The 14,267-nt window shown below is 53.0% G+C and overlaps 5 protein-coding genes across 5 annotated transcripts; 3 read left to right on the plus strand and 2 right to left on the minus strand.

Moving 5' to 3' along the window:
• Positions 1-422: 422 nt before the first annotated feature.
• PG998_006983 (uncharacterized protein) lies at positions 423-1,201 on the plus strand (the record flags this gene model as incomplete). Its single annotated transcript, XM_066873799.1, has 2 exons — positions 423-806; positions 1,031-1,201. The coding sequence occupies 2 exons, from the start codon at positions 423-425 to the stop codon at positions 1,199-1,201; spliced, it is 555 nt and encodes a 184-aa protein (XP_066729744.1).
• A 1,349-nt stretch (positions 1,202-2,550) lies between these two features.
• Positions 2,551-3,027, plus strand: PG998_006984 (uncharacterized protein; the record flags this gene model as incomplete). Its single annotated transcript, XM_066873800.1, has 1 exon — positions 2,551-3,027. The coding sequence occupies one exon, from the start codon at positions 2,551-2,553 to the stop codon at positions 3,025-3,027; it is 477 nt and encodes a 158-aa protein (XP_066729745.1).
• A 2,415-nt stretch (positions 3,028-5,442) lies between these two features.
• On the minus strand, positions 5,443-7,628 carry PG998_006985 (DEAD-domain-containing protein; the record flags this gene model as incomplete). Its single annotated transcript, XM_066873801.1, has 2 exons — positions 5,443-7,405; positions 7,450-7,628. 2 exons carry the CDS (start codon positions 7,626-7,628, stop codon positions 5,443-5,445), a joined length of 2,142 nt encoding a protein of 713 aa, XP_066729746.1.
• Positions 7,629-10,514: 2,886 nt separating this feature from the next.
• PG998_006986 (protein disulfide-isomerase) lies at positions 10,515-11,181 on the minus strand (the record flags this gene model as incomplete). Its single annotated transcript, XM_066873802.1, has 2 exons — positions 10,515-10,966; positions 11,085-11,181. 2 exons carry the CDS (start codon positions 11,179-11,181, stop codon positions 10,515-10,517), a joined length of 549 nt encoding a protein of 182 aa, XP_066729747.1.
• A 635-nt stretch (positions 11,182-11,816) lies between these two features.
• PG998_006987 (component of the u3 snoRNP complex) lies at positions 11,817-13,694 on the plus strand (the record flags this gene model as incomplete). Its single annotated transcript, XM_066873803.1, has 3 exons — positions 11,817-11,864; positions 11,956-12,753; positions 12,816-13,694. 3 exons carry the CDS (start codon positions 11,817-11,819, stop codon positions 13,692-13,694), a joined length of 1,725 nt encoding a protein of 574 aa, XP_066729748.1.
• Between the last annotated feature and the right edge of the window lie 573 nt (positions 13,695-14,267).

Below are 14,267 nucleotides of genomic sequence, written 5' to 3' on the forward strand. Positions count from 1 at the left end.
AGGCCTACCCAAAGTCTATATAGTGTGCCCAGTCTCAGAAGTCTTTTCTTCTCCGAATCAGCCGAGAATATAATTCTCCTCCGCCGTCGATTCTTCGTCGGCGTGGCAGCCCCTCTGCAGAGAGATATCCTTGAGGACAGCCCAAGATCTGGGGTCATCAAACCTACTGAACAGCAGCACTCTGTTCTTCCTAGCTCTATCTTCTGACTTATTGGAATCTATATCTGTCGTGAATAATGGATATTACTTAAGTCTTGAGGTTATACCGTAACTATTACATGTAAGTTAAGATACCTGCTTACTCGGTAAGGTAGTTAGTCCACCTACCTCGCCGATATGCAGCCATACGATTGTTATCACTAACACGATGTAGTCAAGATATCTATTATTGCTTGCCTATCGACCTGCCGCCCTCGAACTGCATGCCGACCAGCCACGTCGCATTAACTCGACCACTACGTCGTCCGGCCAAACAATACGTTGATTGCTGCCGTTCGCAACGTGGATGCGGCGCAGGGCCTGCTCAGCGTGCCGAGGGGGCCAATACCAAGGTCATTGTCGTCAAGATAGATTCGGCATCTAGAAAAGACCCGTTTGAGGCCGCAAAAGCAGTACAGGCGCAGAACATTGACCATATTGATGTCGTCATCTCCAGTGCGGGTATCGCCAAGCTCAATACGATCGAGGATATGCCGCTCGAGGAGTTCGAGGAGGTGCTCCAAGTCAACACGTTTTCAGTAATGCTCTTGTATAAGACATTCCTGGCCCTGATGCGGAAGGCAGCTTCGCCCGCTTTGCCTTTATCAGTGCCGCGGGGGTAGTTTGAACGACATGCCCAAGTACCCTTACCCGAACGCTAGTTATGCGGGCTCCAAGGCTCTGGCGAACGTCCTGGTTAAGTTAGTATTCGCGTTATTCCCGCGGGTGAGATATCGAGAGATTCTGGCCTTTGCTTACTGGCCAAATAAAAGCTGATGAAGACACCGCGCTCAGATGGTGGTGATATGTCTTGAATCACTCCATCGCCCAGGATCAGCGTGCAGGCGCCGCCAGCCTGGACCCCGCGAAAGAGCAGGAGTACGGCGAAATTAGGGGAATAACTGAGCGCGGTATTGGCTATCAGGTACAAGACCATGGCTATCAGATAGATCGGCCTGCGACCGATCGCGTCGGCAAAGGCGCCCCAGACAATGGAGGCTGACCCCTGGACTATCAAATAAGAGGTGACGGTCAGTTGCACCAAGGGCAGACTGAGTTTTAATTCCTTGAGACATAAATTGAGTCCTGTCAGTCCACTTGTTCAACGAAGCGTCGGCGAAAGGGGGAGGGGGCAGCCCTACTCGCGCAATCTCGTCTTGAGCAGGGAAGTAGATATTGGACGACAAGCCGGCCAAAAGAGCCGATATGCTGACCAGCATCACAGCTTGCCATTTCTGCCGGTGAGAGAAGATATGATATGGCTCCTTTGCGGGCTCCGGTGCCGTCTTCACGTGTTGTTGCTGTTGTACTTCTTCTTCCACTTTCTCGCAATGCGGCGGCGGCAGCCTGCGGGGAGAAAATGGGCCTCCCCTGCGGTGTCTGGTGGGACTCATCGGCGGAAGGGAAAAGGAGTTGGATCGGGCCGAGTACTGCCTCCTCTCGTCGTCAAGGTCCCGCGGAGAAGCAAGACTCGTGTCGGATAATCTCGGAGTGCTCTTCTTGGCCGCCCAAGTTCCATCTGTTTCGGCTATATCGTACACACTACCTGCGAGGCATTGCCACCCCGGCATGCTGCTGAGCGGACGTCGTTTGGCTGACGCCAGCTCGTAATCGCCGCTTCCAGACATCGTTGGTTCTCGTGGTGGGTCGGGATACACGGTATACACAGATTGCCTGGAAGGCGGAGGGGGATAACGATAAACACACATCGTTCTATCATGCGTGTCAGGTGCCGAACTGGGAAAGACCACCGCACTTGTGCCGACACGGGCACGCAAAGTCAAAGTGGCAGCAGCCAAGGTTGGCGGTCCGCAGTGGTGATCCAGCTCTTCCAAGACCCTTGGCGACAGCGTCCTGCGTATGAAGAAAAAGGGCTAGGGGAGCCGTAGGGGAGCGACATATTATACCCGAGTCCACTCATTTGTTCTAGCCCCCAGCCTGTTCGAAGGATTCCGTCCGAAAGCCCCGGCCTCTGGGGTGGACTCGGGGCGGGGACCCCGGGGGGTACCCGTCATGGCCGCTCGCAGGGGCACAGGCATAGGGGTGGCCTCTTGACACGGATCGTAGATTCATCGAGTTTCTGTAGATAAGAGGCGGGATGTTAGTCTGAGCAGGCAGCCGGTGGTAGTTCCTCGACAGGTGTATCGCAGGTATAGATTCTCTTGGCCGTGTCCCGCGGTTTCAAGAAACCGCTTGGCCCCTCAGATCTACGGCCGGGACTATACCCAGCGGACAAGAACTCAAAAGACCGATTGAAACCATATCTGGTGTCTCATGTCAGAGCCGGATAAGATAGGGAGGGAGACTCTCGATGTTTTCTTTAAGACGAGTCGTGGATCCGCGTACATGACTATGACTGTCTCTGTATCACCTAATAATTCATCTCCCAAGGAACCGATATTCATTGGCAGTGTACATCATATACTTCGATCGGGCAATTACTGGCAACCGATGAGCGCCCTCAATGATGATGCAGCGACAACTCTGCTCTCTGCATACAAGCCCAAGGGGTCGTTGACCACCATCGTCATCTCGTACAGCCCTGTCAACACCACGACCGAGTATAGAACCATCACGACGACCGTTTCGAATGAGGGCATTCCCATTCCCACCGCGCCCGCCACTACGGTCACTGCGACCACCACTCCCAGCCCCGGCGCAGAAATGGACACCAGACCTGTGGACAACCTTGTTGCAGACCCAGCGTCACCACCGCGCAGACCGGCGGCAGCTCTTTCAGCCAATCCAGCCGTAGTTGGGGGAATCACGGGAACCTTTGGTAGGCATCGTCGTATACTCCCCCTATGGCTACTGAGTCAACCAGGCTAACCGCGCTGCTTGTTGCCGTCCAGCGGGTCTGTCAGTCATAGGTGTCCTCATATTCGTCGTATTACGAAGGAGGAAACGGAGAACAGGAGCGCACGACGAATGCATTCACGCTCGTATGTACGAAATCCCGGCATACGAGCCAAAGTTTTAGATTGAGCCCACATGAAGATACCGGACTCGAAAAATGTACAAGAGAGCGGACTTACATTACTCTGTCATTGCGGTTTAGAAAGCGTCCCTTATTACGATCGATTAATACATCTTAGACAACGAGACATGTTCATCTCTAGATAGAATCTAGACAGAGAAATCCCCCCAGCTGATTTCAACCCTGACTTGCAATCCAACTTGACATCGTGACCCAATGTCGAGGACTGCGTCATCAACAGAGTTGGTGGACCAGTGCGAGTTCAGATGAGATGATCCGATGCATGGGAATCTCCTTCTCGCATCTCTAACTCTATTTAGAAGACAGACTCCAGAATCGCCTCTCGCGTATCTCAGCTGATATCCGTGCACCAACCTAGAGCCGTCATCAGTCTAGATAGACCATCGATTCTCTCGAGCAAGGATCCTACTATTGGACGAGGGACAAAAGCGAACGCCGTCCCCCAAACCTGCGGAGTATCAGAGCTCTCTGCGAAGATGGTGAAGTTAACTGACTTCTTGTATGTCATACTCCTTGATGGGGCGCGCTTGGCCAGCTGAAGAGTTCGGATGATGTAGGAGCGTTATTGGAAATTTCCTATCGGCCGGACGGAACCTTCAGTTCTGAGGTTGGTCGAGATATTGAAAAGGGGGAATCCCTGCCACAATGCTTTGCTGAAACGCCCAATGATAAGCTTATTCTAACACCTTTCTGGATGGTAACTTTACTTACCAACACTTGCCTACCCGCCTCAGACACCATGTCAACGCTGTCACTGCACGAGTTGGAAACAAGACAGGCAAGAACACGCGCGTGTGCCTCACCTTGTAGACAATTGCATGCAAGGTCCCGCCATGTTCCTCGAGCATGTGAAAGGAATCCAGACCTGTCACGTGGGTGATTCGATAGGCTGCCTCGACTGGGGACGATTCAAGAGAGCGTTCCAACTGTTCGGCCAAAACATCAGATCTGCTAACTATCAGTCGAAACGTTTGCTACAGTTGGAGAATGCACGGGGAAATGATGGGAGTCATGATACCTGTTGGCAATGTTGCACGTTCCATGTCCGCTGGTCGAGAGGTGTAAGTTGACTGTAGCAGACTTACATAGATTACCTTGCCCACGACATCGGCTGACCTGCTGCCATTCATCACCAGCTCTGCCTGTATACTTCCAAGGTCACATGTCACCCATTAAGGTCAAGAAGCAGTAAGAGTGTATGAAGCAACGTTCTTTTTTTTATTTGGGAGTTCTCAGTCCATTCATGACGGAGCCTTTCCTTTGGACCACCATGACTAAAAAACCGAAAGGGCTGAAGAACGTCTCAGACGACATTTGCAAAGCCACACTGCCATCCATTTGCCAGTATTGCTGCCTGGGCAGGTCGGACTCTAGCCTATTCCATATGCTGCTGTTCGAAAGAGCAGGATCCCTAAACGCTGACCTGCCTAATCATCCCGATATTCTTTTGACCAAGTGACAAAGAATCCTGGAAGAGGTCCGAATCCACATGCCCTGCTCACCGAGACGCCGTTTTTGTTGTTGGTCATGAATCCATTATTCTCGACCTTGGTCGAAATTACCAGTTTCTATCATCATGAGCCCTCTAAAAGGTCCCCTCGCCATGGCGTTGCTCGCGCTCTCGAGCCTGCCTAGCAGAGAACCGAGAAATCCACTTTTGTCTATGAATATGCCATCGCACAAAATCAACTGCCAACCAGCAGAGCATAAAATCCTTTCTAGTGAGAATGCCATGGACGATCTCCATTCTCGTAAAGACCTCCTCTACGAAGGTGAAAGCAGGTCGCAAATGCGTCGATTGGACCGGGTGTCCAGGATCATCTGCCCTCAGATGTCCCTAGACCGACCCAGTCTCGGTGGTGAAGGCACGTATTTGACCTTCCAGAGTCTTTCTGATGCAGCTGCTCGCAAGTCGCCCGCTGAGGGGACTTCTATGGGTATCATAAATTGCGTATGCAGCCGTAAAAAAGACAAAATGCCGTATCATGTGCCAGAGTCCTATGTCATGGGACTCTACCCTGCCAGTCCTCAACGGAGGCTGAATATCAAGTCCGCCGGGGGAAGGATTTATGCCTCGCAAAATTTGGTGAAGAAAATGCCAATGGTGAAGCGTCAACGCAAAACAAATGTAAAACATGAGAAAGTGTATGTGCCGCGGGGGAAAAAAGGACCACCCGATCCTGTTGCGGCAAGAAATCCCGTGACAAAATATTGGGATGTGGAAAGGGTGTCGGATCAGTGGATGTTTACCACCAAGAGGCTTGGCCAGGTCCGCTGGGGTTGCCGTAGCCGCCGCCGCCGTAACCACCACCACCACCTCCGTAGGCACCGCCGCCGCCACCGTAACCGCCGCTGGGAGGACCGCCGAAGCCGCCACCACCGCCGCCGCTGAAGTTGCCTCCTTGGGGAGGGCCGTTGAAGCCGCCACCGCCGCCGCCAAAGCCGCCGCCGCCGTACTTGCGGAAATCGCTGTTGGCGCCACGGCCACGACCGCCGCCGCCACCGCGTCCACGGCCGCCGCGACCACCACCTCCGAATGAGCTCTCACGAGCGATGGTCTCAAGGAAGGCAGGAACCTCCTGGTTGGCCTCCTTCAGAAGCTCAAGAAGCTCGCGGACAACACCTCGGTTGCCACGGTTGAAGAAAGCAGTCGAGTGACCAGTGTTACCAGCACGACCAGTACGACCGATTCGGTGAACGTAGTCGTCAATGTCGGTAGGAAGGTCATAGTTGACAACGTGGGTGACGTTAGGGATATCCAGACCACGGGCAGCAACAGCAGTAGCGACAAGAATGGGGCATCGCGCGTTGCGGAACATCTCCAAAGCCCGCTCACGCTCGCGCTGAGTACGGTCACCGTGGATGGATGTGGCGGGGAAGTTCTGGTTGATGAGGAAGTCGGACAACGAGTCGGCCATACGCTTCGTCTCGACGAAGATCAGGGTCAAGCCTGCACCGTGGGTGTGGAGAATGTCGAGAAGAACAGAGCGCTTGTCAATGTCCTCGACGTACTCGACCTTCTGTGTAATGTTCTCGGAGGTGGAACCAACACGACCAACAGACAAGAAGATGTAATCCTTCAGGAAGTCGCGGGCGAGCATCTGGATGTCACGGGGGAAAGTGGCCGAGAACATGAGGGTCTGGCGGTTATCGACACCGGGCATATCCTCACCCTCAACAATCCGTCGAATCTGGGGCTCGAAACCCATGTCCAACATGCGATCAGCCTCATCGAGGACGAGGTACTTGATGTTCACCAGCGAGATGCGACCACGCTCTATGAGATCGACAAGACGACCGGGGGTGGCGACCAAGAGATCGCAGCCACGCTCAATCTGGCGGAGTTGCGAGCCAATATCTGCACCTCCGTACACCACACAGGGGCGGACCCAAGATCGGTAGGCGAACTTGCGGGACTCCTCGTAGATTTGCGAGACCAACTCACGAGTGGGCGCAAGGATCAGAGATGTGGGGTACGCCTTGCGCTGACGTCCAAAGCCGCCGCCAGCAGCGGGAGCAGGCGAAGGACCAGTCTGGAAAGCTTGCGACAGGATGGGGAAAAGGAAACCACCAGTCTTTCCTGAACCAGTCTGAGCGCAAGCCATCAAATCGCGGCCTCCCATCACGATAGGGATGGAGTACTTCTGGACAGGGGTGGGGACAGTGTAGCGGGCGAGCTTGATGTTCTGGATCAAGTGGTCATCCAGAGGGGGGTTTGTGAACTGGTTGACAGCCTCGGGGACATCGTGACCAGAGGCCTCGACAGGAATGTCGTCATATTTCTCGAAGTTGATACCGGTGTGCTGCTTAGTGGAGTCGTCGGCGGTACCGAAGAGCTCACGCTCGACACGAGGGTTGGCAGGGCCAGCAATGTGCTTTCCGTCGCGCCACTGACCATCGCCAGAGCCGCGAGCGTAACCACCGCCACCACCACCAGCATTGGGGTTGCCATAGCCGTTACGGTCGAAACCGCTGCCGCCATGACCACCGCGTTGGTAGCCACCACCGCCTCGAGGGTGAGGGGGAGCTTGCTGAGGAGGGGGGAAGTCATTGGGACCAGGGCCGCCAGGAAGAGGGTTGGCGCCAGCCCAGCCAGGAGCAGGACGGGCATCAAAATTCTGGTTGCTGTTGGGCCATCGGACGTTAGCTAGAGTTCTCAAGGCCATTGTAGAATGACGGGGACGCAGAAAAGCATATCCCCAAGAAAACCTAGGATAGCAGTAAAGCCAAGATGTCAATAGAGTGCGACTTACCCTGCCCAAGCGCTGTTGTTCAGGCCGCCGTTCATGGCGGGACCAGGACCAGGGGGGCCAGCCGGGGGACCACCACCACCACCGCCCATCTTACCGCGCATGTGAGGTGGGATGTAAGAGCGAGGACCGTTTTGTTGCTCGCTGAGGCTCAGGCCGCCCATGTTGATTTGATCAGCCATGTTGATTGCCGAGGGGGACGAAGTAAATCGTGGAGATTGATGTCGTTGATTGACAAGGTTTCTCGTGGCCAGCCGATTACGTTATCTCTGATGGAAAGAACGAGAGGGTGGGATGGAAAATAATGTTGAACTTCTCGACCGGTCGGTTGATGAGAAGCCAAAAAAGATCGTGAATGGGATGTTTGAGGGAAAAGCCTGGAAGCGCTCTTCTCCGTCGGAAAAAATGATTATGTAGGATGTGTGAAAAGCCTTTCTACTTGGGAAGGCTGCCGAAAATCACACGTCTATTGATGCAAAGTCTTCAAGCTCCTTCGAAAAGAAAACGAAATCTTTTTCAAAGGAAGGAGAAAACAACGATGACCAAACGCAGACTGCAAGTTTGTATGTGAGAAAGCTTCTTCTTCTTCTTCTCTCTCGTCCTGGGGCGGGTGGAGGGAAAAAAAGGAAAAAAAGAGGTTGATAGAGGGTGGTTGTGGGATGGGAAGAATGGGTCAGGCAGGGGAGGTTTTGGGTTTTAGTTGAATGGAGAGTGGGTGGCCTAGAAAAAAAAATTAGTCTGGAGATCCAACAGCGATGCAAGTACCGCCAGCGTTTGCAGGTACACACACCTTAGCACTTAGTACTGCACCATTTGCGAATGTCCAGGCGGGAAGCCCAGAGGGATGGCCGGGAAACTTCTTCCATTAAGAAAAAACTGTTTTAGTGCTTGCTATCTCCGTTGCTGCTTGCATTTGTCCATACGCTATTATCCATCTGACATACATGACATGACTCCCAGCATCCACAAGCGGCTGGCTGGTTGGACTGTTGAGTTTGTCGTAACCCGGTGCCAGTAGAAGGAAACCGCCCGTCAACCATCAGATCACGGAGTAAGGCATACACTAGTACTTGCAAAAGACAAAAGGTACTTGCTGAGCCAAAGTACAAGTTGCTAGGGGAGAAGGGGAGGCGACTGTATTGCGTTGTTGGTCACCCCTCTCACCCTCTCACCCTCTCAGCCTCTGCCCCCCTCCACCTGGCATCCGTTGAAGTGCACCCCTTATGATATCAGGATACTACTGCATGCCCTCTAGCTCTCTCCTTCTATCTCCATCCTCAGGAACTTACACACCCCAGGGACAGGCTTTATTTGCACTGTTCCCATAGCATACATGTTTATGGTCCCTATCGCGCGCTTGGAGATCGGAGTGAAGATTCTGTTAGCAACCACCTGTTCTACTTACAGCTGATGTCTGTACGGTGGCCATAGGGTGTTGGTTTCTACGTAGTGGAGTACCGCATGCGTACATGCAGTTCAACCATCCTCCCGAAAGTCTGGAGTAGTTGGGTGGCAGAGACGGGCAGAATTTTCCTTCTCGAGTCGTTCAGCGCAGTCGGGTGGCAACAACAAGAACAAGGGACTTGGGGACTGATGGTCGTATTGCGTAGTGGTATCAGGTATGTAGGTACATCACACATACTAGAACAGCGTACATAGGCGCAGGATAGGCTTAACCACACCTTCCCCAGAGTTTCAGGACGACTTCCACCCGCACGCAACATGCACTTGGACAAAACTCTAGATAAACCTGAGTAATGATTGGGTCCCGGCATCTCAAGCACGATTGTATTCATAACCTCCTGAGTATGCAGAAACGCGCCGTGCAGGTCTGCCTCTCTACGATTGTTGTTCAGTTGAAGCGCAGCACTTAGGTGTCAGCGCCATCCTCAAATACTTGGTGACTGGCGGTTGGCACCCCGGTCTGTTTGCCTGCTGGGGGGGCCGAATTGTGGTCTCAGCTACCTCCCCTTCCAGGTGTCAGAGACCCTTGACTCCGTCATAAGTCGACGCACCAGCGGGCCCTCTGTTGCCACTTCGCCAGCTCATCTCAACCCTTTGAAGGTGGGACACGGCCACAACTTTCCGGACCCTTCCCCGAGCGAACATACATCCTCGTCATTTCGACGAAGAATGTGAAAACCCTAGGCTTCTCTAGAACTAAAGCTCGAGGCCCCCGGCATGTACAATTACGGCATCTGGAAAAATGTCTCTTCCACACTAGACTTAGATATGATATTCGCCCAATAGGAATCTCCCATCTTGGCGCTTACCTCTAAGCCCGGCTGCTCCATTGGGTAGGTGTTGGTTGCAATACCAAGTAACCATTTTCACCGCCTGCAGATTGCAAACGAACATACGTAGTCGGCGAGCGTTGCTACTATATCACTCCAGAGACTGCTAACCTAGCGAGGTTGACAGGGGCCATGAGGGTACACCGCAAGAGGCCGCTGGAATAAACCGGTAGCCGGTTGGCATGATTCTTACATTATTCGATTAACAAAACACCACCACATAATTTTATCGATTCTTTCATAGGCTGTCCGGTTTATTCCTGCGGCCTCTAGACCGCTCGCCCTGCCCGGGCTGACCCCCATGCCACCAGCCCGACAAGAGCTGGGCAGCCACCTTGCCGAGTCACGCATGTTGGTATCCTAAAACTTGGCCCCTCTAGACCAAACTTAAATACAATATCTGAACAGCCGAGTAAAGCGATCTATCATGAATGCGTATTGCAAAAGACTAGTTGCAGATAGCCTCTCGGTATACTCGAGCACTGTCCATGGGCGAAACACAGGTACGATGTGGCGACTTCAAATAAAACGGTGGCGGATCTTCTTTGCAATCGATTGGTATCTGTCACACCATCTTAGTATGGAAGTCCTATGTTGCAGCAAGCTTCAGATAGAACACGGTGCAAATCGCAAAGAACAGTTCAGGTGTGTATTTGTGCAGTAAACATCGTGGATTAGCAGTCATGAGTGCTTTCGCATACGGATATAAACCCGCCCTAGTACTTCTGAATAGTGTACACAGTCATTTGGCCTTGATTGGCCTTCCCTTGCTCTTTAAGCACTCTTAACGATCTTGTCATCGTTGAACCCGATGTCCACTATGCCGTTCTTCGTAATCGCTTTGACCGTCATGCCCTTGAAGTCAATTGGCATGCGTCTCTTCAGCTCGTCCGTGCACTTCTCCAACAGCTTGATACCCTCTCCTAGGCTGATATCGGGGTGGTGGTGCTTGTCGAGGATGGAGAGACAGTAGTATTGGGCGTACCCGTGGGCAGCGTACGGGACGGGTGCTAACGAAGCAAGGTAGTCGAGCCAGAACAGCTTGGGCTTGTGGGTGATGGGGTCAACGCCTCCCAGCAGAAGGTTGACGTTGTAGGGTTTTCGTGAGCGCAGACTCGACGCCAGCTCGCCGCGGACGTAGTGTGCCAGTGCTGTTGGTGACAGCTCAGACTCGTTCCGCATCGAGTACAGCTGGGCATTGGCTTGGATGTATTCCGAGAATTGGACTGGAGAGGTATCCGGTCAGCAAGATGCAGTAATAAATCCCCCAAGAGCATCAGCTGCCAGTCCCAGGCCATCGCAAGTGCGGGTCATGTTCGTAGCCGCGGGGGTCCGTTAACGTACTTGTGTCTCCCGCTTCTCCAGAGAATGCTATCAGCGTGGACTTGTTCAGCTGTCTTGTCTTGTCGTCTGCGGCCTTGATAATGGTAGGTCCTCGCATAGCAGCTTTGGAAGCGGCAATCAAGGTAAAGTCCTTGCCCGTGATTCCTAGAAGCACCTCCCTGCGAGATAGATGGTTTGGTTAGCTTGCTGTTGCTGGAGCTTCAAGCGAGCTTCTGTTTCGGAAAGACCTACATGTTGGGCAAGTGTGCAAGGCGGTGACTGAATAGAGAGAGTTCGTAGTACGAGAGGTTGAGATTCGGCGATGCTTTGCGGTTGAAAGCTCTCGGGTCGTCAACTGGATAGGTCGTCTAGCTGTCGCAAGGCGATGATGGGTGCAATCACATACAGACGCGCAGTCAAGCTACAGCCTGGTTCAGTTAGCGGCCCACTCTACCTTGCCTGTGCTGCTGCTTTTGGCTGGATGTTGCTGGGGTTAGCCTGGGTAACACCTGAGCCTTCAATTCAGCCGCAATCGGGTTCCAGACAGACTCGGAGGGTCGGGGGTTGAGCCACATAGGCGGGGATTTCGATAAGGAGATAACGTGGGTCTAGCCACACTAGTATGCGCCCCACTGTAACTTTTTTTGCGATATGATCTACTGGGTTTGAGGACGAACTTTTTGGGAGAGTAGCATCTCGGTCTTGCTGCGTATTGCAAGAGAATCAGGACAACAGCCGCGACAACTCGCCAAAATGTCCTCCTTCTTCACGATACCTGGCGCCCAGAAGAAGCGGAAGAGAGCGCCTACTACAGAAAACCCCAAAAAAGAAACCCTATGGCTCCTCTGCCAAAGGCCCCGGGAAAGCGACGAAACCTGCTGCGCCCTCCAAGCGACCAGAACGGGACGACGAGTCGATATCCGGCAGTTCAGAAAGCGAAGATGGCGCCTTCGACGAACCTGAGGCCTCGGAAGAAGGATCCGACTCGGAAAACGAAGGAGAGACTGCTGCTGAGAAGAGATTGAGACTCGCCTCCCGCTATCTTGAGAATGTCAAGGAGCAAGTCGAAGTTGGCTTCAACGCCGAAGATGTGGACCGAGATATCCTACTCGAACGCAGGCTGCGAGAAGATGTCGCCGAGGCCAAGGGCAAAGTCTACCGTACCATCGCCGGCGAATTGGCCCCCGAAAAGGCTTCTCACACCTTGTTCCGAGGCAATACTCTGCCTACGACTTCGGTTGCAACATGCGCCCCCTTCGCCTACACAGTACACAAAGATCGAACCCTCGTCAAGTGGAGACTGCAGGACTTGCCTGCCGACCAATTCCCCCAGACGACCAAGAAGAAGCCGAAGAAGCAGGCTCCCCCGCGCAGACAGCCCGACAAGATACTCTCGCGACAAGGCGACAGGGCTAAAGCTGCTAAAAACAAGAACTACCAAGGCCACACTGGCGAAATCCTGTGTGTCGCCGCTTCAGAGGACGGGCAGTATGTAGTGACAGGGGGTAGCGACCGTCGCCTGATTATACACGATGCCAAGACACTCAAACCCCTTAGAGTCTTTACACATCACCGAGACGCTGTAACTGGACTGGCATTCCGGCGCGGAACCAACCAGCTTTATACTGCTTCCAAGGACAGAACGGTAAAAGTCTGGAGCTTAGAGGACGGGCCCCCTTTTGCTTATGTCGTAAGTGCCTTGTTCGGTCACACATTGCCTCAAGCCCAAGGTACTAATACTTGATTTTCCAGGAAACCTTATATGGACATGCCGATGAAGTTGTCGATATCGCGGCTTTATCCCAAGAAAGATGTGTTACCGTTGGCGCCCGTGACCGCACAGCGCGTTTATGGAAGGTGGTAGAGGAGTCCCAGCTGGTTTTCCGCGGCGGCGGCAGCGAGAAAAAGACTAAGGGCGATCACATAAATCCCAAGTCCCTGGCGGCTGAGAATAGCATGGACCGGGTTGCTATGCTAGACGACGAGCTGTTTGTCACAGGCTCGCAGAACGGCTCGATATCCCTGTGGAGTATCAGCAAGAAGAAACCCTTATTCATTCTCCCCCACGCCCATGGCTTCGAGCCGCCACTCCTCCCCGAGGAAGCATCTGCAGAAAAGGTGCCCGATCTCAAACAAATTTCCCCCGAACAGCCCCGGTGGATCACTGCTCTTCGCACACTGCCTTATTCCGACGTTATTATCTCTGGAAGCTGGGATGGCTGCGTGCGGCTATGGCGCTTAAGCGAGGACAAGAGGTCCATCGAGCCCGTGGGAGTCCTTGGACAGCCCAGTCCTATGGAAGCTTCGCCAGAGTTCAACGGGTTCTCTGGAGCTGAATCCCAGTCCCAATCCCAAGAAGTGAAGAGCAACGGCACTCAACCAAGTGAGGGCGAGCCCTGGTTCGTCAAGGGCGTCGTGAACGACATCTCTCTGTTCGAACGGGGCTACCGCGGCGCTGACGGACTGTGCGTGGTGGCGGCCGTGGGCAAGGAGCACCGCCTGGGCCGGTGGAAGACAGTCCAGGGCGGCAAGAACGGGGCCGTCGTGTTTGAGATCCCGAGGAGGGAAAAGGCTGCCGAGCCTACCAACGGAGTCGATGACGCTGACAAAGACGTCGAGATGGAGGGTTGAATATGTTATGTTTTATACAACAGGGAACATTTAGGAGCATAGCGGAGTGTGTATGTGTAAAAAGTGGATGATATACCTTATAGCTCACTCAGTTGAAATGTTTATTGCATGGCCAGCGGATTAAAACTGGCTGGGCTTCTCGCCGCTGTACAGAACTCATTTTTCCTCTGATGTGTATTCAACCGAGTTGTTGAATCGCTCGCCATATATTTTCCCATCAAATACTTTAGACCACATGCCGCCGCCCAATTCGACAGCTATATTCGATCAGAAGTAGAAGGATATGCGGTACTGCAATGGGAAGAGGCCGCTGGAGTGAACCGTATAGCATAATTATGACACATTATTCCGTTGATATAACGCTACAGCTAGTTATGAATTTTGGTGGTAAACTCAGGTTGTCCGATTCATCTCTACGGGTTGTAGAATGGCGAATACACAATTATAGTCGATTTGATATTTAGCACCAATTTCCAGGACTTGCAGTATCAGTGGTCTTCATCTGTTGGGCGCTCTTGGTATCTTGACATCTTATTCGATGCATACAATCTTCTACTTCTACTTCTTCTTCCT

Source organism: Apiospora kogelbergensis, assembly GCF_038363985.1.
Source record: "Apiospora kogelbergensis strain CBS 113332 chromosome Unknown utg000005l_segment0_segment0, whole genome shotgun sequence".
Taxonomy (NCBI): domain Eukaryota; kingdom Fungi; phylum Ascomycota; class Sordariomycetes; order Amphisphaeriales; family Apiosporaceae; genus Apiospora; species Apiospora kogelbergensis.